The sequence below is a fragment of the Patella vulgata genome, chromosome 6, assembly GCF_932274485.2.
Source record: "Patella vulgata chromosome 6, xgPatVulg1.2, whole genome shotgun sequence".
Classification (NCBI taxonomy): domain Eukaryota; kingdom Metazoa; phylum Mollusca; class Gastropoda; family Patellidae; genus Patella; species Patella vulgata.
Genome location: NC_065884.2, coordinates 10885101 through 10910021, shown reverse-complemented (window position 1 = coordinate 10910021; position 24921 = coordinate 10885101). Strand labels below are relative to the sequence as shown.

The window sequence follows — 24921 nt, the reverse complement described above, 5'->3', positions numbered from 1 at the left end:
GTCTTGGCATGTTAATATATGTCAAATTAGTAATTTATATAACATTTGAAACTGAAAGAGGCCTTACAATAGGCAGATTTAGCGCTTATAATCCCCCTTTAAACTATACACACTCTTAGAAAAATATATTTATTGACGCTATTATTTGTGAATATCGTGGCTGTTGGGTTTTTTCAGCGTACGTGGTGCAGGACGAATGGTCTGAAGAGGAACATTCATTTTGGCGGGGCAAAATACCGCGATCCCTTGTGCACGTAAAAAAAAGCTTGGACAGGTGGAATTCGACGAAGAGTAGCACAAAACGCCTTGTCCGAACAAAATGTTCCCCATAACACTCTGTATGGCTTATTCCTGTCGTTATTAGCCCAGAACAGTCGGACGTTAAAGGAGCTAAATCGCTAATATTCCGGACCTAGAAATTGACACAAATAGGTCGCAACGCATATAATAAGGTAATATGAATATATTAACTGATTTACATTCAGGTCCGTTTTTACTCTAATTTCAAAACAATTATGTTCGGCGAAAAACACCAGAAGTCTTAATCGAATGGAAATCTCTGGCGTCTGGTTAATACACTGATAGTATTCATTGCGCATGCTCTCCATATAAGAATATGAAGTCACCGTTTGACATGACTTGTGGAATATGTCTAGCCTTATTTTTAAGTCCCTTGTTACAAATGACGCTGAAACGCATTATGGTACACGATTCGTGTACCAATGGTAAAATGTTTATATTGTCTTGAATATTGCATATCGGAAGCCTACCCTTTCCCGGTAAGATCACAACATCAATGTTGATTTAAATTAACAAATAATTCGTGTTTTCGATGTGGAAGATTTTGGATGATATTGAGTTAGAGACTTGACTACTTTAAACCCCATTTCATTTCATTTGTGGGGGTTTGGGTGCTCTGGTGGTTTAACGAGTACGCGTGAAATCATAAGGTGCGTCATTGAGTCAAATGGCGTGGTTTTGATTCTCCGTTTGAACGTGGCAAGGAGTAAGGTCGCCTGTCTAACCTCGTGGCTTTTCTCCGCTTTCCCCCGCTTCTAAAGACATTTACGGAAAAGCGAATTATTGAATTAAAATTGAACCATATTATGGTTTAACTTAAAATTAGTCCCGAAATAATCTCGTTTGTGTCGAGTGAACGTTAAACCCAATCCCCCCCCCCCTTCTTTCATTTCATTTGTGTGACCGTTAACATATATGGATTCCTCACCGCCTTGCTATTTCATTCATGGCTATATGAAGGTAACGTGGACTATAATTGTCAACAGTAATTAACCAATCGTTTGTCACGTGATTCGGGTTTTACGACAGACTGGTCAAACAGGTGTCGGTCTATGTGAAAGTAAAATTACCAACCACCGTCCATGCATGATGAATGGTGGGATTATACCATTGAAGAGATTTGACTTTTTTTAAAAAGAAAGTTAAAAAGTTAAAAAAGAGTAGTCAAAGGACTTAAAATGATGTTATTTCGCTACATTGGCGACATAAAGAGTCGTAACTTTAACATAGGAAACAGTTTTATTTCATGTTTTCCTTTAATCGTATTGTCCGGGTCATATAATTACGTGGTTTTTTTTACTTGTTGACGGAAAAGTAAAAATATATTTACAGTCTGGTTTTCGAGTGTTTTCTAAATTTCTACTATTAACTACATTATTATTCTAGATCGCGGAAATATTAACTAGATTATTCTAGATCAGCGTATATAAATCTCTGATCACGGAAGAATTTTAACTAGATTATTCTAGATCGGAGAATAAAGCTCTGATCGCGGAAACATTTTAATATTATTCTAGATCGGCGTATAAAGCCCTGATCGCGGAAATATTAACTAGATATTCTAGATCGGCGTATAAAGCTCTAATCGCGGAAATATTGTATTTAGTTTCTCTTGTACTTTTGCAGAAGTTAAATAATCTGCGTTTCATTTCACACGCATAACTCGCCCTGGATACCACTATGGCGTTGAGATCTTGAAGGCTTGGGAGCAACCGATCGATTCCATAACCCAAACGTAAATGCATCATTATTTGAAATCGTTTTCCCATCCTTACGTATAGTATAAAACTTCCACGTTTAATCTTTCACTGTAGACATTGTGTTCGATTTCCCTATTAGTTAACTGACCAATATGTTTTAATGCATTTATATGAAAGCGAAGTTGTACGGGTCCTAGAACAGAGCCCTGTGGTACACCCGTTTATATTTTGTTCTCCGGTGGGGAAATAATACGTACATGTAATTAAAACCCATCCCCGGCGGCTTATTGCGAAATTAAACAAAGAAACAGAACCGAATGCACAGTTGATTATATTCTATGACAACGACCAGGGCCAACATAAACGACCAGGGTCCATCAATTCACAAAAAGAGCTTACACTTATTTTCTAGAATACCGGATATCACTTCTTAGTTCAAATTTTTGTTGTAGTTTTGTATTAGTGAGAGTTCTATAAATTCAAAACACACAACAATTAAATAGTTTATTGTATAAAATTCTAAATTACAAAATAAAAATTTCATATAATACATAAATATTTGAATCAATAACATTTTAATATAACTAATAACAACAATAAACATGTAATAAATTAGAGACGAATTTCAGGACGGACTGAAATAAATTGGATACCTACATAAATTAAAGAACATACAAGATTTATGTTTGGTTTTAATCAGGGGAGAGAAATGGTTAAAGAAATACAATGGTTACTTTAATATAACTATAATGCATCACTATGTGCAACCTAAGACATAAGCTAAATGAATCTACCCTATGGACCCGCCTACAGAATTCCGCCACATATTAGACACACCTAAAAGACACAAGCTAAAAGAATCTACAGTATGAACCTGACAACAAGGTGCCACCAATACATAAGAGCACTTTAAAGAATCTATGATATATAAATTTAGTTTATATATAATAGTAATTAAATTGTACACTGTGAACATCACTAATGCTAATGTACAAGACAGGATATAGTTACAATTGTATTATAAAGAAAATGAAATGCTATATCTGAAAATTACATGTAGTGAAAAACAAGGAAACATTAAAATATGAATGATTTTCAGCTGCTAATAAATGAAGTCAGACATTAATTAATCAATCCGCGTTGACGTTTCCGGTGGTTTACCCACAGTTCCGTGCACCAAAAGCTCGCCGTAACAGACCGTTTCATTGGCTAATCCCTCACATCAGCCAGAACATTTCAATGATAACAACTCCTCAGTAAACTCTTCAGTGTAGTAAAGACAAGTAAAACGAAATTTTGAATTATAAAGTCTAGACATTAGAGGCCTGTTACAGACTTTGTCTGATACAAATATCGCACAACGGTTATATATATTATGGGCACCGTGTCTTAAGGGGTACAATACGAACGATGTATTTCTAAATCACGTTCCCTGTCATACATTTTATCACACTGGTTACAAACAAACATAGTGGGAGAATAATCAGAGTTATCTGTCTTGTTACTCTGGTTACTGGAATTGTTGACTTTTCCTGATGGTGGACGACCTGAAAATAGTTGTAAATCAAAAATATGCATTGATAGGCTCACATTTAGGATTGTTTTGGTTTAATCTAGGCGTGAACAGAGACAGATCCCGAGGATTTTACACTCTGGTTTACAACCTGGTGTTGGCTGAGAAACAATACTAAACTGAGCCTGCATTTCTATAGTTAGCTCCACTTGAGAACAGACACTAAGTTAACTGACCGACATTTCAAGTCCTAAATCGACCGGGACTATCCTGATTTGAACAGAGTCTCAAAAATAAAAGTCCAAGTATCATGAAACTTAAGCGCCAAAATAGAGAAGTGGTGTATCCACCTTGTCCCAAAATTTCAGCCCCAAATACTGAGTCGTTTGGACGTGAATGTCAAAATTGCTTATCCGGACACGTAACCCTTTTAAGATTTCGGGTCAATTTTTTCCTTGGGTGACCTGATAATGGATTCCCGTTCCTTTAGAGGTCTATACAGTGCATGGACCACATGCTGTACTTGATAACGAGAGGAAAATTTCAGCTACACATTATTTTAATAAAATAAAAGTCTGGTTTTATCCAGACACCACATAATACAGCTTGGGACATCGATCTCCATTTCCAGATTAAGACTGACAGGTTTAAGTTGTTTGAAAATGTATCACATATATTGAGTTAGTTTTAAAACAAAATTAAGCAGTTTTATTCTCCAAAATATTATCGGGATTGGCCCTTTAAGTTGTTATTCTGCTTCCATTTAATACAATTGACAAGGTTTATTTAGTCTTTGTATGTATGACAGATGTGAAACAAAGTAGAACCGCATTACAAAACAGTATACTAATTTTTGGATATGGTGGCCATTCAGGGCAGAGATCTATTCTTGAATTGGGAAATAGATGGATCTCTGTGTGCAGAATGCTGAGAAAGTTCATCTGGATTTCCCAGAGAGAGAAAGAGAGAAATGGGGTTCAACGTCCACTTGAAACAAACTAGGTCATTTTGGGACTAACATATTGTTTAATTTCATTTACATAATTTGCTTGCGTGTAGGGGTCTTTAGCAGTGGGAGGAAACCGGAGGATCCGGAGAAAACCCACGAGGTTGGACAGGCGACCCTACTCCTTGCCACGTACAACCGGGGATTCGAAACCACGCCAGTCGACTCAATGACAGACTTTATGATACAGCGCACGCACGCTAAACATTCAGCCATCCACCCCCCCCCCCTGGATTTCCCAGCGTGGTGCCATTCACAGCTGGAATTCCATAGAAATGCTGCTGTCTGAGGACAATTTACCTCACAGCACACTACATGGTATATGTTCGTCTTCCATAGCCCGGTTGCAACCAGAAAGTAGGGTGTTAAAAACATTTTATTTTATTTCATTAGAATTGCAGACAGAGTAATGCTATAAAACATTTGGACAATTAGAGAGAGAAAGAGAGAAATGGGGTGTTAACATCCACTCAACACAAACTAGGTTATTTCAGGACTAACACATGATTCAATTTTATTTCAATAATTTGCTTGCCCATAGGGGTCTTTAGCCATGGGAGGAAACCCGGAGGACCTGGAGAAAACAAATGAGGTTGGACAGGTGATCCTAAACCTTGTCACTTACAACCGAGGAATCAAAACCACGTCAGCTGACTCAATGATAGACCCTATTATACAACACCCACGTTTGGCCATCCGTGTCCCCGCCCCCTCCGTTACAAAAACAGCAAATGATTTTCCACTTGCCACTTACCTGTGCCTGCTGATCCAAGATGTCCGCCTTTCTTCATCTGTAAATAAGCTCCTATACTTGTCTTATTGACTGGTGTCATGACCGAACCTTTACTACTCAATGGCCTCTCTTTCACTCTCTTTCCACTCTCTGGTCTCGTTGTCTTGGTTACCACAAACTCATCTTTTGTCTTTGTACTCGATGTGTCAAAGTTCATGGTGAACATGTTGGGTTTTACGCGAGGTTTAGATTTACGGGGAGATATGTCATTACTGTTAGAATTATTCTGGTTGGACAATCTGTTCAAAAGGATTAAAAGAATCATTATTCGTATGTGCATCATGTCAAGTTCCTTGGTCAAGTGGAAGGCTTAGATAATATGAATAGAATCTTTATTAGTGAAGAAGGGAACATGTGACAATATCATGAGATCATCCTATCGGCCATGTGACAGATTTATTGGTACAGTGTATGGAATGAGATCATTGCCAAAAGTACTTAATGTCAATGTACAATGTTAACTTTATGCTGTTAAAGATGCATTATGTAAGAAATAAATCTTCCTATTACATGTTTTTCTCTAGGACTTACATGTTATATAAATTATTATTTAGACATTTATTTACATGACATGACCATAATCAACTCTCTAGACCATTGGATGGCTCCGATTTCAAGAAGATTGGAACAGTTCGGTCATTTCATGATTTGATTTCAAAATGGAGAAGCGGGGGTAAGTCTCGAATAACCAGTGCCGTGGTTAAGACAATAAACAATCAATGCACACATCTTGTAATAACTACAAACAGTTATAACTTCGCTCAGAATTAAATAACCTGCATGAAATTTTCAAAATATTGATTTTGTATTATCTATTTTGGAAATATTAATTATAGCAAGAACGGACAGCTCTTTATCTAAATCTTACATAGTAAATACATCACACATCGTATGTAAAACTGTATGTTTACATGCATGACAAGTTTAATTAGCAATCAATACAGACTAGATCATTTTGGAAGTGATATATGATAATTTTTACTTCAATAGTTCAACTTTTTGTCGTAAAGGTTTTTACCAGTGGGACGGATATGGAAGAACCGCATGGCTAGGTAGGTGACCCTACTATGAGATCGAAACAATGCTACCGGTACTTGATCTCATGATCTAAAATCAGGGAATTTTTTAGCACATTAAATATTTCACTTGACATGAAATCATCGGTATTACACCACTCCATGTAAAAATTTTTTTACAAAGCAGTGGAGCAGTTTTTTTCAGCACCAGGGCAAATTGTTCAATTTGAGTAGACCCAATTCATTTAGAGGAAGAACCAAAACTAAACGTGTACAAGTCGTTCAATGAGTTTCAAATAGAAATTAGAAGATACCTGTAGCTTCTGTTATTGTCTTCTTCTCGAATATTATCTAATTCATCCATCTTCCATAGTTGTGTTGGACCGCCCTAAATAGAAATAATCATTCTTATGATGTTTATAGACAGGAAGTGCCACGTTGGCTGAGTGATGTTAATGTAAACGAGAGAGAAAGACAAACTAGGTCATTTCGGGACTAACACATGGTTCAATTTTATTACAATGATTTGCTTGCACGTATGGATCTTTAGCAGTAGGTGGAAACTGGAGGACCCTAAGAAAACTCAAGAGGTTGGACAGTGGACAGGCGAGCCTACTCCTTGTCATGTACAAGGAGGGAATCGCAATCAAACCACTGTACTCATTTACAGATCTTATGATTTAAGGCAACGGTTTTTCATCCCATCCAAATGACTATACATTGTCCTTTGCCAGACCCTCTGTCCTGCACCACTGACAAGTGGGAACCAAGCCGTTAAATTCTGACGAAACTTCTCAGCAAACGCAGGGATCAAACAGGGGACCTCCAGGTTAGCAAGCCAACTTCTTACTCACTGGGGGGATTGGATGGCCGAATGGTTAGCACGCGCGTGCTGCGCTGTAACATACAGTCTGTCATTGAGTCAACTGGCGGGGTTTCGATTCCCCGGTTGTACATGACAAGGAGTAGGGTCGCCTGTCCAACCTCGTGGGTTTTCTACGGGTCCTCTGGTTTCCTCCCACTGCTAAAGACCCCTACGCGCAAGCGAATTATTGAAATAAAATTGAACCATGTGTTAGTCCCGAAATGACCTAGTTTGTGTCGAGTGGACGTTAAACCCCATCTCTCTCTCTCTCTCCCTCCCTCTCTTACTCACTGAGCCACCGTGGTTCCCAACTTGTAAAGGATGTTGTCAGACATTAATTGAGAGAAAAAAAACCCAAAAAAATTTGTTTCTGATTGATGAAATATATTGAAAATACTTTACTCACCATCATAGTTGTATTGGACTGAATTGACGATTGAGACGATGATTTAGAACAGGATCGAACTGGACTATGACCTTGATTTGATACAAATTTACATATTGAGTTCTGTAGACCTTCACTTTGAGTCTCTAAAATCTGGACTCGGATCAAATTTGCTTTCACTTGATTCTCCATATCTTTAACCAGGTTACCTGTACCTAAAGACAAGTCAGAATGAACACATACAATTTTAGTCTTCATAATACACACGACTGATTCGATGTATGAGCCGATTTTTCTTAGGAGGGGTGGGGGGGACTGTACTAATTTTGCCTGAAAAATACTGCAGCGGCGCCCGAAAAATGAACCTACGTAGTAAAATCTTGAAAAATAATGGCTAGTACTGGAGCAAATTTTCTTAAACTGCAGTTTTAGTTTGTAAACTAGACACCTTCAATCAAATTCAGAATTGGGTGATTTTCTGAAACTATAAACTCTGGTTGGGAATTGCATCACCCCACCCAATGGTGAGTAAAATTTTCGGATTTCGGGCACTTCGTTTTGCAGGATGGTTAATTTTCATATTCTTCTTTTTATATCCATTATATTCTTGTTCGTTTGGCCACTGCCCAAAAAATCTGATGATCACCGGAAAAATACTGATTTGCTCGAGACCCCCAGCCACCCTGTTATGTGTTATGACTGTGTTTATTAACCTGCTCTGTAATCTTTAAAGTCAAGGGAGTCATGGTAGCTAAGTGGGTAAGACAGTGGATCGCTAGCCTGGAGGTTGGGTGTTCGATCCCTGCATTGGCCGAGAAAGTTCATCCAGATTTTCCGGCGTGGTTCTCCCTTGTCAGTGATGCAGGGCGGAGGGACTGACAAGGACAGCTGTCTAGTCATTCGAATGGAACAAAAAACCAAGGTCCTGAGTACACATTGACGTGCACGTAAAAGATCCCTTGACAGTTGGAATTCGATATAAAAATAGGCTGTAGTGCCGCTGTCCGGGCAAAATTTCCCTCATAGCACACTGTATGACGTATGCCTGTCTCATTAGCCCAGTTCGGAGCAGAATAGTAGGATGTTAAACCCCATTTCATGTCATTTCATTTCTATAATGTCAGTGGGGGGGGGGGGGGGTGAGCAGCCTGTGAACCATTGACTAAGATGCATACTCTATTGATTGTATTTTTGAGACATCGCCATGTTTTGGGCGCTTTAATGTGAACTATTTTGAAACTGACAAAGAAATTTTTTCCATGAAATTATAAACCTTTATAGTCTGGATTTACAGGCCCGTTTAAATCTGGATATTCTACAAGAAGTTTTTCTCGTTCTTTGGCTTCGTTCACTTGTTGTTCCATCTGTTGAATAATGTGACGCGTTTCCTCCATTGTTTTCTCAAGGTCATCTTTCTCTTTACCAAGTCGATCATGCTCAGCCTGCAAGAAACAAATTATTCAATTGGGTTGAGGTTGTGAACCATGGGGTTGTAAACTATAGGGATGTGAATCACAGGGTTGTTAAATATGGGGTTTTGAACTATGAATTTAAAGGAACACTAGGTGATAAGGTCAATTCCATTTGGATAAAACCTCATCACTTCAATTAATACATTTCAAATGGTAACCTGACAATTCCTAATGGCTGTCTGAAATAAAAGAAAAATAAGACTTGCATCTAAAGTCAAAATACTCTAAAAAGGCTTATTTCCTTACAAGGGTAATTCTTTCTGTCATTTTCTTGATATAGAACAAAAAATATAGGTAATTTATCTTCTCAACATTTTATCACAACAGTGGAAACATCTTGTGTTATTGATTTTCTATGAATTGAGGACCTTGATCCTTTAATATAAAATTCAATCATCATGGACTACTCAAAATACATTTCTTAAGTACTATACATAGGCCAATCTGAGACTAGAATATAATCGCTTTTCCAAGGTTCACAATTTGTGCTACGATTGAAATCATGGTTTTAATCATGGTGATCCTATTGAGGTCAGTCGTAGCAATCATGTTGACCGTATTGAAACGTATCTGAATAGATCTGCACTCAATAGATCGTGGACTCAATAGAGACAATCCTATCGAAATGCATCGCACAACAGTGGGAACAGGCATTAAGGAGAATTTTTTCTTACACAGAGACTTATTATCCATCGAATTATTAAATTAGAATGGCCAAAGTTTCTTTTACACCAATGCAAGTGTTAAAAGACTGGACCATGCAGTTTTCTTTTTTGTCCCACCCAAACAACTATACTTGTCATTTCAGCAAACTGGATTCCTAATAAGCATGAAATTCGATAGAAAATATCAAAATACCTTATTTTCATCAACTTGCTGTTGTAATTGTGTCTTTTCATCTTCCAACTTTTCTAATTTCTCTGTAATTTTTTCTTTCTCTTCTTCTAATTCATTCATTTGATCTTTCAGTTCTTCATTCTCTCTATCCAGTTCATTCACCCGCTCCAATAAACTGGCCTGTTTAGCTTGCAGATTCTACAGATCAGATAAAACAAAGAAATCAGTATAACAAACAGAAAAAATTATTTTTAATTAAAAGGCTTAAACTAAGGTAAACAGGGGGTTGAGTAGATGAATGGTGTAACATGTGCGCGTAAGATCATAAGGCCTGTCATGGGGTCAAATCGTGTGGTTACGACTCCTTGCTTGTACTTGACAAGGCCTGTCCAACCTCGTGGTTTTTCCCTGGATATTAACATCAGTAAGGTATTTTATATTCTAAGTGGACAATCATAAGTATAATTTTGCCTGGGTAGTAGTTGTATCCAACTACTAAACTATAATGTGAACATGAGATCTTTCTTTTTTGGACCATACAATAAACTAGATATAATTTATGGTCAGCCAAGAAAGCATTACTCTGGACTAGAAAAACCGGACGATATTCTTCATATATGTTAATTGTATTCCATGATTTGGAACTAAAATGGTACAGGATGGAGGGCCTGACAAGGACATCTGCCTAGTCGTTCAGATGGTACGAAAAACTGACGTCCTGTGTATACATTGGCATGCACGTAAAAGATCCCTTGACAGTTGGAATTCGATATAAGAGTAGGCTGTGTTGCCGCTGCCCGGGCAAAATTTCTCTCATAGCACACTGTATGGCGTATGCCCGTCTTCATTAGCCAAGTAGGAGCAGAACAGTAGGACGTTAAACCCCATTTCATTTCATTTGGAACTAAAATATAATACCAAATTATAAAACTTGAATAATTTACAGATTCCAATTTTTATGGGAAACAATCAATGGTTTATTATATAAACATGAAGTTACGTTTCTAAAAGTATCCTCTTATTGTCATCATTGTGCTTTTATAATAAACCAAACATTGTTTCCCATAAAAACTGTGTTCTGGTCTATTCCGATTTCAAGAGAGTCTCAAAAATAAAAGTCGGAGTACATATAAAATTTAAGCACCAAAATATAGAGGAATGGTGTATTTACCTTCCATCAAAAATCCAGTTCAAAATATTGAGTCGTTTGGATGTGAACGTCAAAACTGCTTATCCAGACACGTAACCCTTTTAAGATTTCGGGTCCGTTTTTTCGTTGGGTGACCTGGTAATCGATTCCTGTTCCTTGAGAGGTCTATATAATGAATGACCCATGTGCTGTACTTGATAACGAAAGTTAAATTTTACCTACACATTATTTTTATAAAATAAAAGTCTGGTTTTATCCAGTCACCGCATAATACAGCTTGGGACACCGGCCTCCATTTCCAGATGAAGACTGACAGGTTTAATTTTTTTGAAAACTTATCACAAATATTGAGTTAGTTGCTCAGCCCTTAGCTAGAGGATTTTAAGGGATTTTAACTCAAAATTAAGCAGTTTTATTCTCCAAAAAATATTGGGATTAGCCTTTTACCAAATGTCACTAAAAGAAAAGATTTAATAATACCGTAACTTACATCATTTCGTTTCTGTGCCATTTTATTTTTTGACAATTCTAAATTATAATCTTTGGTCTGTGATTCAAGTTTATCTGTGACGTGATTTAATTCTGTTTTCATCAATTTAACTTTATCTTCCAATATGTTGATTTCTTCTTGATCTACTTTCGTTTTTCTCAATTCTTTCTCTAAATCTTTCTGAGTTGTTTCTAAAGGAGAGAGAGAAATGGGGTTTAACATCCACTCAACAAAAACTAGATCATTTCGGGACTAACATATTGTTCAATTTTATTTAAAAAATGTGCTTGTGAGTAGGAATCTTTGGCAGTGGAAGGAAACAGGTGGTCTGCGAGATAACACGTCTAGGGGAAATATTAACACAGCAGAATCATTAGGCCATATATACAAAACATTTTCGTTCTCAGATAATCTTTCTAAACTGAAAAAGGGCTGCATGATGTGTTTTGACAGTGAGTACAGATACTCATTTGCCACTTGATTTTTTGCACTGCTTTCTTAAAATTATATATATTTCACATTTCACACAGAACTTTGCTAAAGAAAAATACTTGTTGAAAAAATTTAGAAAGGTAAAGATAGTGAGCCAAATCTGAGGAGTGCCTAGCTACCCAACCAGAGGTGGATTACCCCATAGGCAGTGTAGGCAGCTACCTAGGGCCCAAGAAAAAATAGGGCCCATAAAATTTTTGACAACGTTTTTAAATTTGACGAGCCTCACTGGGTTGTGTCGGCCGTTCACTATGAGGGAAGAACCCCACATGGTCAGTGTCACCATAGCGCTCGAGATGAGCTTTAGTGTAATCGATCACTCCAGTTGTGAGACTGGTTACTCGCTCGCCTTACGTTAGCCTGCCATTCGGTTTCGCTTTCATTTTAAAAAAAGTTTTTGCGATTTTCTTTTGAAATTTGTCTTTCTTTCATTATGTGAAGGCCACGTCATTTCGACGTAGGTCGGTTTGCTAATGATATGGCCCAAAGGCAAAGGTGTGGATGGGAGAAGAGAGAACAGAAAAAACATGAAGCTGAAATGCTGAAAAAAGCGGAAAACTAAGCGGCCTTAGTTTTACTACAGCACACCAGTTCCGCAAAGGGCCCAGTTGGTCGAACTGCCCATCAGAGCCTTGATCCGCCTCTGTACCCAACCCACCATTTTTGAATTAGGAACTGGTTACATACATTTGGAAAACTTATTTTGTTTGTGTGGCAAAGCTCTTCAAAAAAAGCTTACGACTCTGCTAATTCGAGTATAATGAACATGAAATTTGGCATGCTTTTGTTCTTTGGACAATTGCACAATGATTGACTCAGCTCCTGGCTCATTTTGTACTCTCGTATTTGTTTTTTTTACTAACCTAATGTTTCTAATTCACTTTGTTGTTGTCTCAATTCAACTCGACTCTTTTCTAACTCCCGCTCTAAATCTTTCCGCGTTTTTGTTATTTCATCTTTCTGTCTATTTACGGAAGCCATACTTTCCGTGAAGGTTGATTCTTTCTCTTGAAGTTTTATTTCATACTGTCGCTTAATGGCTATCTGGGTGTCTTTTTCTAACTTCAATTCATTTTCGATTTTACGAACTTTATGTTCCATTTGTTTCGTTTCTTTCTCGAAGGCCGTCACTTCTGCTTTTAAAGGTTTGACTTCTGTTACGATCTGATCCATGTATTTATTTATTCGCGACAGATCTTTATTTTGTTCGTGTGTCCATCTCATGATGTCATTAGCGCTTAACCAATCGTAACCCGCAACCTGTGGACGGAATTTTTTCAGTGACGATGGAAGGCCTTGCGTTGAACAAACATGAATAACAATATCCCCCGTTTCACGTAAATTTTTCTGAACGACGTCACACGACTCACAGGCTACAAAAGCTGTTTCTATAGTTTGTGATGATTTATTGCAAGCATCTCTCGAAATGTCCATATTAGGGGAGGAAGCACTGAAGTTACTTGAACTGGAATCGTCCATGTTTGAATTTGAAAGATTGTTCTGTTTCGGTGACAGGTAACCATTTTGATGCACCTCACCATTCAGTTTTAGAAGAGTTTTTTCTAAATCTGTTATTTTTCTAGTTTTAGTTTTATTCTGAAAATAAAAAGTTCACTTAATAATGTGAGCAACAGGTGATAAACAGAGAGAGAGAGAGGGTTCAACGTCCACTCAACACAAACTAGGTCTTTTTGGGACTAACATATATGTTTCAATGTTATTTCGAGTGTGCGTTTTAGGGGTCTCTATAGTAGTGGCAGAAAATCAGATGATACGAAAAAAAACCCACGAAGTTCAACAGGGGTTTAACATCCACTTGACAAAAACAAGGTAATTTCGGGACTAACATATATGGTTCACTTTTATTTCAATAATTCGCTTGCGACGAGGGGTTTTTAGCAGTGGGAGGAAACCGTAGGCTGGACAGGCAACCTGACTTTTTGTCATGTACAACCGGGGAATCGAAATCATGCCAGTTGACTCAATGACAGACCTTAAGATATACACCCCAACCGGCCATCCACCCCCCTAATTAGATAGCATCCACAAGTGTTCAGCTTAATCATACTATATCTATATTTATACCTACCTCAGACTGTATATGTTGTATTAACGTGTGCAAATGAATCAATCTGCCACAATATTTTTTCACCACCAGACCAACAGAACTACTTGTTCCTGTAGAGTTCTCTCCCCCTGGTTTTATTCCACTCATTAACTGTTCTGTATATTTAGTCATAGCCTGAACAAGGTACACCAATCTACAAGCCAACATTTTTAAAAAGAAATGTGATGAAATAGGGTTTAATAATAGGGATAATAAAGATGGGAATACGCCACTTAGTGTGCTACAAGTGAAATTTTGACAGAGAGAGAGAGAAATGGTGTTTAATGTCCACTTGACACAAACTAGGTCATTTCGGGACTAACATATGGTTTAATTTTATTTCAATAATTCGCTTGTGCATAGGGGTCTTTAGCAGTGGGAAGAAGTCAGTGGACCCAGAGAAAACCCACGAGGTTGGACTAGCGACTCGACTCCTTCTTGTCACGCACAAAATAGCAACACTGTTTGAGTGCCACTGTCATTACATGAATTTCCCAAATAGCACATTACATGGCATAAGAAAAATTAACATCTTCATTAGCCCAGTATGTGCAGAAAAGTAGGATGTTAAACCCCATTTCATTCTTTCATTCATTCATAATAATCAAGATTCATTCATAATAGTTTAGACATGCAGAAATAATAATAATAATAATAATAATAATAATGATGATGAGTCTTATAATGCGATAAAATCCACATCACAATAGGGAAATGCTCAAAGCGCTGACATTTGAAAAGATGGGTCTTTTAGGTTTGATTTAAATGAAGTTAGTGTTTTAGCAGACTTTAGTTTCAGGGGTAAGGAATTCCAAAGCATTGCAGAGATATATGAAAAAGATCTGGCACCAAATTGAATTTGGGTGTCTCAAGCAGACATTCATCAGTGGAACATAGGGACATGAATGGAATATTAGAGAAGTTTACCTGTCAATCACAAGTTCGTATAACGCGATGTGAGCCACCTGATTCTCCTCCTCTCCATCACAATAATCGTACATCTCCATCAAGTCATCCATGTCCAAATCACAGGACATCTTGTCAGGAAACTTCCAGGATGGGAATTCCAACGGTCCTGTACGGGATACGATGTCTGATACCGACCAATGAACATCTTGTACATCATTGCGTAAACTATCCATACACGCCTTTCCTCCTAGTAAATATGCCATTTTAATCTGTAAATAAATAGATATGTCATTGGTAGCAACAAAATATGCACGAACATCCAGACCATATAAAAACTAAGTCTCAATTTTTAAAATTCAAAAGTTTAGGGCTTTCAATCTTGGTAAATTAATGTTTGCATCTCTATAATGTAGGATTACAGTTCAGTTTTATGGAAACCATTTAAAAGAGATCAAGTTTTTGGTTTGTGGTTTGGAAGAACTTATATTAATAAAAGTTGAACTTACCGGTACTTCAGTGAATGTTTTCAATTTGCTGTTGTTATATTACCTATGCTGATCCAAGCAGGATCTTTTGTCTTAGTAGAATTTTTATCTCCAAAGATTGCACTGTTGGAAAGAAAGAAGATTCACGGTGGAAAAAAGATGGTAAGGATTCCAAAATAGCCTTAGAACTGAGATGGGGGAAAACCCTTATTTTCATATTAGTGTAACGAATAGAGAGCAGAGCCGTAGGAATTTGTTACTATAGTAACTACTAGCCTAGTAGCTATACTATGTCTACTAGTACTACAGTCTACAGTGTTAAAAGCTATTAGGCCTACTATTATAACATTAAAGTAGCTAAGCCTCTAACTCAATATCATCCAAAGTCTTCAACATTGAAAACATGAATTATTTGTTAATTTAAATCAACATTGGTGTTGTTATCATTAGTGGTGAAACTACTATTCGGATATTCGTTAACGGATACAAAATAAGGGTTATCCAAATCATTTTACTATCCGTTTACTATTCTTTACAATATATTCTGACATTCCGTATGCTCTATAATTTAGCCATTTTTACATCTGATTACTTCTTTGAAATTTTCCCCAATGCAATTGATCACGTACGCAGCTCTGAGCATAATTATTGTCAACATTATGCATATTATTTAGTCTAAATAAAAAAAAAATATTCATTCCTTCCCTGCGCTAGTTTACGGCATACGCGTTTAGACCGTGTTTTGACTTCCCGCAAGGAAATTTATTCATAACGACCTATGTCACGTATATTCCCACTCACTGATTGGTTCAATAGTAGTAGATTATCAGAATGAGGCAAACGACCTTGGGGAAATAAATGGCACATGTTTTTATTTTACTTTTTTCATTCGTGTTGATTGAGCAAAATGATAAGTGGGAAGGTGCAGATTACAGGAGTAGTTATAGTATACAAATTTCTTCACCTCGTTGATTTTTTGGGATATCATAGATAGTCTTAATAATTACGGCTAAAGGTAGGCACGTTTTTTTCTTCACGGGACAAACAATTTGCAAATCGAAAGTACGATTTCATACTAGCCTCGGCATACACAGACACTAATAAACATTGAAACAAGTAAGAAATTATGAGTACCGGTATATGAACTTTTGATGTTATTTTGTTCAAGAATTTCACGTCTCTGAATTATCCGAATAGTATTCGGATAGCCAACAAAAGTATTCGGATCACAAATCTCGATCCAATTTTCAACACTAGTTATCATATTGTGTAAAGATATCCAATATTTAAAACAAAATAAACATTTTACCATTGGTACACGAATCGTGTACCATAATGCGTTTCAGCGCCATTTGTAATAAGGGAGTCGAAGAACGAGGCTAGACTTTTTCCAAAAGTCATGTTAAACGGGGAGGCCATATTCTTATCTGGAGAGCTTGCACAATAATAGTTCAGCTCTGAACGTAGGTCTCATTACACTTGCCGCCTGTACGTAAATTTGTCCGTTACCTTCTATTCAGATATCAATGGCATCTGTCAAGCTGTTTAGCAGACGGGGACTTATTTTTAACAGCATGTTGTGTGGCAAGATAAGCAAGGTCTTATTTTCTCACTAAAATGTTCCTTTACATTGACTGTAGAGGCATTCACAGGGACTGACACGCGACTGTTTAGCAGTAAAAAGTTGCCCAGTAAAATTGACTGGGAATGATACATTTTCAACAACAATTCAATAGGATGGTTCCAGAATGTACAGGGCGAGTGTAATGGGACCTACTTTCAGAGCTGAATTAGTGCAATAAATACCATCGGTGTAGACTGGAATAACCAGATGCTAGAGATTACGTACCATTCGATTGACACTAGTGGAACATAACTGATTTGAAATTTGAGTAATAAACGGAAACGATTGAATGTAAATCTGTTTATATTATTTACATTCATATATATGCGTTGGCGTTGCGACCCATTGCCATCATCATTATTATAAGTTTATATAATAACTTATAAGCCATTTGTGTCACATTCCTAAGAATCCTATGATTTAACTCCTTTAAGATATAATATTGCGATTAGTTAAATCGTGGAAATAGCCTTTCCTTACTTTCCTGAGATTACTATTGTAACAAATACCGTATAAGTTGAATTAGATTGGATTAAATGGGCTAATCTTCTAAAATAATAGAAAATTGTGTCGGTTCACAGCTCGAAAATTGTTTACCTCGGATACCAACATCACTTCCGGCAAGTTGATTATGGGAGATAACTCTATTCGACCGTACTACTCTAAGGATACAGACCACCAATATCATTTAATTTTTGCCCCTTTGTCCAGCTTCAACTTTTTAACTTTTCCCACATTTTCGTTTGATTGAACCCTCTCCACCTAAACTGAGTAACTTCTGGTCATATTTAGCCCTAAAGGTGGTATGAGACTCAAACTTGAGACGAATTATGGAGACGATTTTTCACTGAGCAGGACCACAAAGAGTGTATACATAATACAGAACCTACGCTGAACCACTTATTACTGAATGTAAAGACATTGCCATGAGTACGATTCTCATACTATTCGATTAGCAACAATAGTGGGTTATTGTCTGTCTTTGTAGTGACGGGATCTACTGGTGGAAGTATGTAACATTAATTAAAGGAGCTAAATCGCTAATATTTGGGACCTAGAAATTGACACAAATGGGTCGCAACGCATATAATAATTATAATGTAATGTGAATGTGTATAAACTGATTTACATTCAACAGTTTCTGTTTTTACAGTAATTATAATTAGTTATGTTCGGCGAAATACGCCAGGAGTCTCAATTAATAGCAATATTTAGCGTCTGGTTATTCCAGTCTACACCGGTGATAGTTATTGTGCATGTTCTCCAGATAAGATTATAGCGTCACCATTTGACATGACGTGTGGAATATGTCTAGCCACGTTCTTTGGGTCCTTTGTTCCAAATGGCGCTGAATATTGAATATCAGAAGCCCATCTTTCCCCTGTAAGATCACAAGACCAATGTTGATTTGAATTGACAAATAATTCTTGTTTTCAATGTCAAAGATTTTTGATGATATTGAGTTAGAGACTTAGCTACTTTAAATTGGACCTTTAACTACACTTTAAATGTAGATAAGAGATAACTAATTTAACTAATTTCACGTCGCGACCGCAATAAACCATTGGTTTAATTCTAAAAAATCAAAATTGCCCAAACTCAATTATCATTTGGTTTCTTAGGACGTTTTTCAAAGGGCCACGAAAGCGTGAAAGATCAGTTGTAATTGTCAGATCTTCATGTAGCGAGCCAGCGTCTTACCCACTTAGTCAGCGTGACCCCTAATAAAATAACCCAGGACACATAGAATGGCACGAACAGTAGGTAGCTACTAAATCCCACTGGGGCGACGTTACAAAATCGTGCTCCCCTTATTCCGACGCCCAACCAAACCACGGCCACCTAAAAAATACCTTATAAATAGTCAATCGAAAACTGGCCCCCTGCTTTCAAAGATCACTTCGCATAATAAATGGTGTCAAATAAATTGTATTCTATTGTAAGTACTTCGTAATATGAAATCCAATAAAACCCCAGTATTCGCTTTCGACCGGACACTACAAATAAGGCTATAGTTTAGATTCAAACTTCCGCGTGTAAATTCTCTATAAAACGGAAACTATGACAACCCCCACTGTCTAAATTTCTTCATGATTACATTTTGATTATTTAAAAATAAAACAAAAATTATAAGTGAATGTGAAATTTTTCTTCAGAATTTATTCTCTCGCCTCAAAACGGTAATAATACGGTGATTACAATGCTAATCATTCAAATTTAATATTACTAAAAAAATCTCTTCTCATATAGTATTACAATATCAGTCATTCAAATTTAATATTAATAAAAATGTCTTCTCATATTGTCGCTGTATTACAATGTTAATCATTCAAATTTAATATTAATAAAAAAAATCTCTTCTCATTCTGTTGCTTTACGTTGTTTATATTGTATTAGCAGTTCGTCCTTTTCTTGAACGTGATGACCAAACAAAGGGTAAATAACTCAAAGTTGACATGTAAATACTCTTGTCCATTGCCATTGTTGCACGGTATACTGTTAGACATGAGGGCTTGAGCCGAAGATGTTGTAGGTCCAACGAGAACTGCTTCCTTTTTTTGTGAATCAACAGTCTCTACATAAAACGTACCATACATTAACGGTATTATAACCTCCTGTTCGTCTGGATATCTAGAAAAATCAGCAATGGAAGCGCCAGCTTGGGGGTTCTTGAAAATAGTCTGCATTTTTCCCTGTGGTTTACATGGGAAGGCATTCTTAGACTTGCTAGTAGATGTGAACATCGCCAACTGCCGGGAAATTTGCTGATTCTTCCAACTTGTGTAGTTCTCCAAAAGAAAATCAGGCTCCTTTCGGTAAAGCATTGCTGGTAAATTAGTTTGGGAATCTCCTAATTTGATCAGAGCATTGCGTAAAATCTTCTTAGTCTTTGGATATTTGCCTCCATTCAGTCCAAAATTTCGACAATCCTCGTTGAGAGATACGTAGAACTGAGCGACCATGGGCATTTGTTCTAATTCGTAAGTGTATGCCATAATAAGTTTTATCTCGCTCCGTTGCAGTATTTGATATTTTTTAATTAGTGTTGGTAATTTGTCATCTTTATCAGCCATTTTCCACGCTCCGGTAAACGAGGGATTTTTGTTGGCTTCTTCCGAAATATCTTTATTAAGGTCACTGTCTGCATCTCTCTTTCGGCGTCTCATATCATTATCACTGACACTGGAACAAGCTTTAGTCCAGGCAACTTCACCACAAAATCTGCCATTCTGACTTTCTATGCTTTGAATGGCACATATGATGAAAATTAATAGTCCCCGAAATAAAACTCCAGAATTCATCTTTCTTATATGATTATCTATTGAACACTGTCAGTTTCTAGGTTAACCCAGCGTATTTATTGTTAGTGAAGGTTATTTTTAAAACAGATAATTTCCAAGTAAACCATTAGTCACATGTCAAACGTTACACCGTATTCACGAAGAATAACGCGTCTTCATTTAATATAACTTCCGCTTTACGCTTTACGAACCACCCGTCATTAAAGGTACATGCACATCCTCAGTATCCCCAGTGCTGTCATTCCGTTCTACTCCATACTGGAGTAGAACGGAATGAGAACACTGGGGATACAGTGGAGTAGAACGGAATGAGAACACTGGGGATACAGTGGAGTAGAACGGAATGAGAACACTGGGGATACAGTGGAGTATAGAACGGAATGAGAACACTGGGGATACTAATAGTGGAGGAGAACGGAATGAGTAGAACGGAATGAGAACACTGGGGATGCCAAGGATGGTGGTACATTCAGGGCAGGATTAAACATGGACACAGATCACCAAATATCTCTACGCCGTCACCCACGAACAAGGGCCAAATTTATTTTTAGTCTCTCTCTCCCTTTCCCTTTTCCCCCCTTTTGCATGGCGATTTTTGTTGACTTTTTGGTGTAGAATCGAAAAAAAAGGGTTTGATAATACATTTTCTACCAGGTTTTGGTGAATATTCATGATTTTGAGGCGGAAGGATACAAGAGTTGTGAGTCTGGTTACGTTGAAATGTAGGGCTGGAAATTGCATGTTTACTTGTGAGGGGGGTGGGATGGCAGCTAGTGGTCTAGAGTGTCTCGCTTCGACCTCTAGCTGGCCGGTCACCTCTGGCTTGCGGTTGTGGTTTTGATCCCTGGTGTGAGCGTATGTGGCATGGAGATAGGGGCGCCTTCTCAACCTCGTGGGTTTACTCCGGGTACTCCGGTTTCCTCCCACACGAAAGACCCCTACGCGTGCGCTAAGATAATGATAATGAAAATAAAAAAAAGACAACTTGTCTGCGATATCACCTTCGGTGGAAGCGGACGTTAAACATTAACAACAACAATGTTTACTTGTCTCTACTTCCAGCTCATGCATGCTTTTGGGCAAGAGTTTGCCACATGTTGCTCCATCTGTGGCAGAAAGTGTTCTACCCAACGAAAATTTGGGAAAAAGTTAGAGCCGGTCTAAGAGACGAGAATTAACATTAAAGTCAATGGGGAAATAATTAGTGATCTGTGGCCATTAAATATGTATAGGGTCCCTGGTTGAATATAACACCGGAACGGCCTTGCGTTAGCAGTGAAAATGGGGCATATTCTGATGTCCATCACGCTCACACTAATGCAATTTGTGTGCCAGTATGTTAGATATACAGATTTATGTGGCACATACATATACATCATAATAAAATTATAAATTAAACATCTTGATTTTAAACTTATAAGTTAAATATAGCTCTCTCACGATACACAATTTTTGCTTCTTATTTTCAAATTAGTATAGAGCAAATGAAAGAGTGTTTAAAGGAGCTAAATCGCTAACATTTGGGACCTAGAAATTGACAAAAGTGGGTCGCAACGCATATAATACTGTAATATGAATGTATATAAACTGATTTACATTCAATGGTTTCCGTTTTTACTCCAATTTCAAATCAGTTATGTTCGGCGAAATAAGCCAGCAGTCTCAAGCGAGTGCAAATTTCTAGCGTCTGGTTATTCCAGTCTACATACGCCGTTTAATTTGGTGCAATGTGTCTAGCCTCGTCCCTCGAGTCTCTTGATACAACTGGGGTTGAAGCGCATTATGGTACACGATTCGTGTACCAATGGTAAAATGTTTATTTTGTCTTAAATATTGGATATCAAAAGCCCATCTTTTTCCGGTAAGATCACAACATGAATGTTAATTTAATTTGACAAATAAATCGTGTTTTCAATGTTGAAGATTTTGGATGATATTGAGTTAGAGACTTAGCTACTTTAACGCCGTACTGTTCTGCATCGACTGATCTAATACAGTTGGGGAGTATGGAGTAAACGACATGGCATAATTACATCTAAATAGACACTAACAATATAACCTTATTTTAGGGTGAGTGGTATAAATATACTGAAATCGTTTAAAGCGAGAATTTCATATTTTCTAAGAAAGTCAAAACATAATTATTTCTATTTCTTTTGCTCATTAGGTTGTCAACTCACTATTATACGATCATAGGTATCACTCTCACACTTAAGAATCATTCACCCCGGAAATAATAACACAATTACCTCCCTTGTTTTTCTATCCCCCTATCCCTCCCATGGAATAGCTATCTTCAAACGTTTGAATTTGAAGTTGAAAATTATATTTTTGCCAATTTCTCAACTGGCAATAGTGAATTATAGGATTAATTGGATTATTCTTTAACAAGGTAGAACTGTTTATGGATACCATCTATTTTAAGGCTTTATTTTAATACATTTTAAAAATATAACTTAAAAATATGAAATTGTAACTTTAAGCTAGTGACAAAAATTCGCATTGTTGTAAAGAATATACAATTATTTGGATCTGAATTGTGAGATCTGAATAAAGATTATTATTATTATTAGGGTATAGTGTAATAATATAAAAAACTATGGCCATGAAAAAAAAAACACAACCAGGATTTTCCTTGTGTGGAATATATTTATTTTTGGGGATAATTACGTTAAAGGTGCATTAGTTAAAGGGCGCACGGCTCTATTTTTTGGAACCTTGAAATATGCAAAAATGGTTCTAAAAGCATATATTAATGTAATATGCGTGTATGTAAAGTGATTTATACTAGTATTCAATTTTTGAAGAAAAGATATTGTAATTTTTAATCAGGTATGTTCGGTGAAATACGCGAACAGTTCAAATTGAACGACAGTTGTTTAGGCCTACTTAGTGCATTCTACACGCTTTTTTTAAAATTATTATTTTATCGTTTGTGAATCAGCCTTTACTAATTACTTCCACATTGTATTGTAGGATACGTTTTTATTTGTTCATTACAAAATGGTACCCGTCAAAATAGGGCATACGACTCGTGTACTGAGTATACAATGTTAATTGTATCTTAAATATTGGATATTAGGATTCGATAGTTTCACGGCTAGATACCAACATCATTATTGAATGAAACTGATCAATACTGAATTCTAACTCGTATTTTTAATTTCAAATATGAAAGAATATATTGAGTTAAAGACTTAACTCCTTTAACTAACACGTCACGTGTAGTACAAGTTATGGCGCCTGTTTTACTAGGGCTTAAAAGACTCTCATTGCTGAGAAAAAAGGCGTAGTTTTTATACGTTATTTGACGAAGGCTACAGTAGATATGTTTACTTGATGATCCCCATTTTCGTTGTGATGAGTATTTTTTTTCCATTGGACGACATTGGGGTGTTTTCCTTAAATTATCAGTAATTACCCCACGCTCACTCGAACCACTTAAGCTCTCACCATTTTCGTCGTTATGGAAAGATTTGGCTATTCTGTGATCGGGAAAAATGGACGCAAACCATCGGTTGTAGTCGATTCGTAAAAAGATTTTGCCATCTGTACTGTGACGGTACTTCCATCATATTTGTTTGTCGCGGAACCTTTTCCGCCGCTATGGACAAATTTGTTTGATGACTGCCCCTTGTCATGGAATATCATTTCTATAAATAAAGATAAAATATATACTTTAAATGTTTAAAGTGTAATGCTCCTTATAAGGGGTGTGGTGATGAAGATCGTTGAATAAAAAGGTTTGCTTACCTAAAATCTTTAGATAGGCCATTTAAAGTAGCTAAGTTTCTAACTCAATATCATCCAAAGTCTTCGACATTGAAAACAAGAATTATTTGTCAATTTAAATCAACATGGATCTTGTGATATTATCGGGAAAAGATGAGCCTCTGATATCAAATATTTAAGACAAAATAAACATTGTACCATAATGTGTTTCAGCTTCATTTATAACAAGGGACTCGAAGAACGAGGCTAGACATATTCCACAAGTCATGTCAAACGGTCACGCTGTATTCTTATCTGGATAGCATGCGAAATAAATACTATCGGTGTAGACTGGAATAACCAGACGCTAGAGATTGTTGCCGTATTTCTCCAAACATAACTGATTAGAAATTATATAAAAACAGAAACAAACGATTGAATGTAAATCAGTATATATACATTCACATTACATTATTATATGCGTTGCGATTCATTTGTGTCCATTTCTAGGTCACAAATATTAGCGATTTAGCTCCTTTAAGTTGAACTTGATAATACATAATAAAAATTAATAATTATTATCGCGCATTTGCCGCGACCGAGGCAGATCTCTATATGTGACCTTCAAGCTGTAGTCTATATGTGACCTTCAACCTGTAGTCTATATGTGACCTTCAACCTGTAGTCAAACAACAGGATACTGAAGAACAATATCCTATGCATGCACCTTATATACCAGACGCTGTAAAATAGATATAATATTT

General features: G+C 36.8%; 1 protein-coding gene across 3 annotated transcripts; it reads right to left on the bottom strand.

Moving 5' to 3' along the window:
• Positions 1–2490: 2490 nt before the first annotated feature.
• Positions 2491–17765, bottom strand: LOC126824765 (coiled-coil domain-containing protein 157). 3 transcript variants are annotated; one of them, XM_050554136.1, is made up of 12 exons: positions 17742–17765; positions 15542–15643; positions 15054–15304; positions 14109–14280; positions 12883–13615; positions 11528–11718; positions 9909–10085; positions 8852–9020; positions 7600–7793; positions 6643–6716; positions 5274–5551; positions 2491–3547 (listed from the first exon to the last, which is right to left on the bottom strand). In XM_050554136.1, the coding sequence occupies exons 3-12, from the start codon at positions 15296–15298 to the stop codon at positions 3390–3392; spliced, it is 2391 nt and encodes a 796-aa protein (XP_050410093.1). In that variant the 5' UTR covers positions 15299–15304; positions 15542–15643; positions 17742–17765; the 3' UTR covers positions 2491–3389. The 3 variants fall into 3 exon arrangements, with proteins under 3 accessions (XP_050410093.1, XP_050410094.1, XP_050410092.1); XM_050554137.1 differs by having other exon boundaries at positions 17654–17764; XM_050554135.1 differs by having other exon boundaries at positions 17625–17755.
• Positions 17766–24921: the final 7156 nt, after the last annotated feature.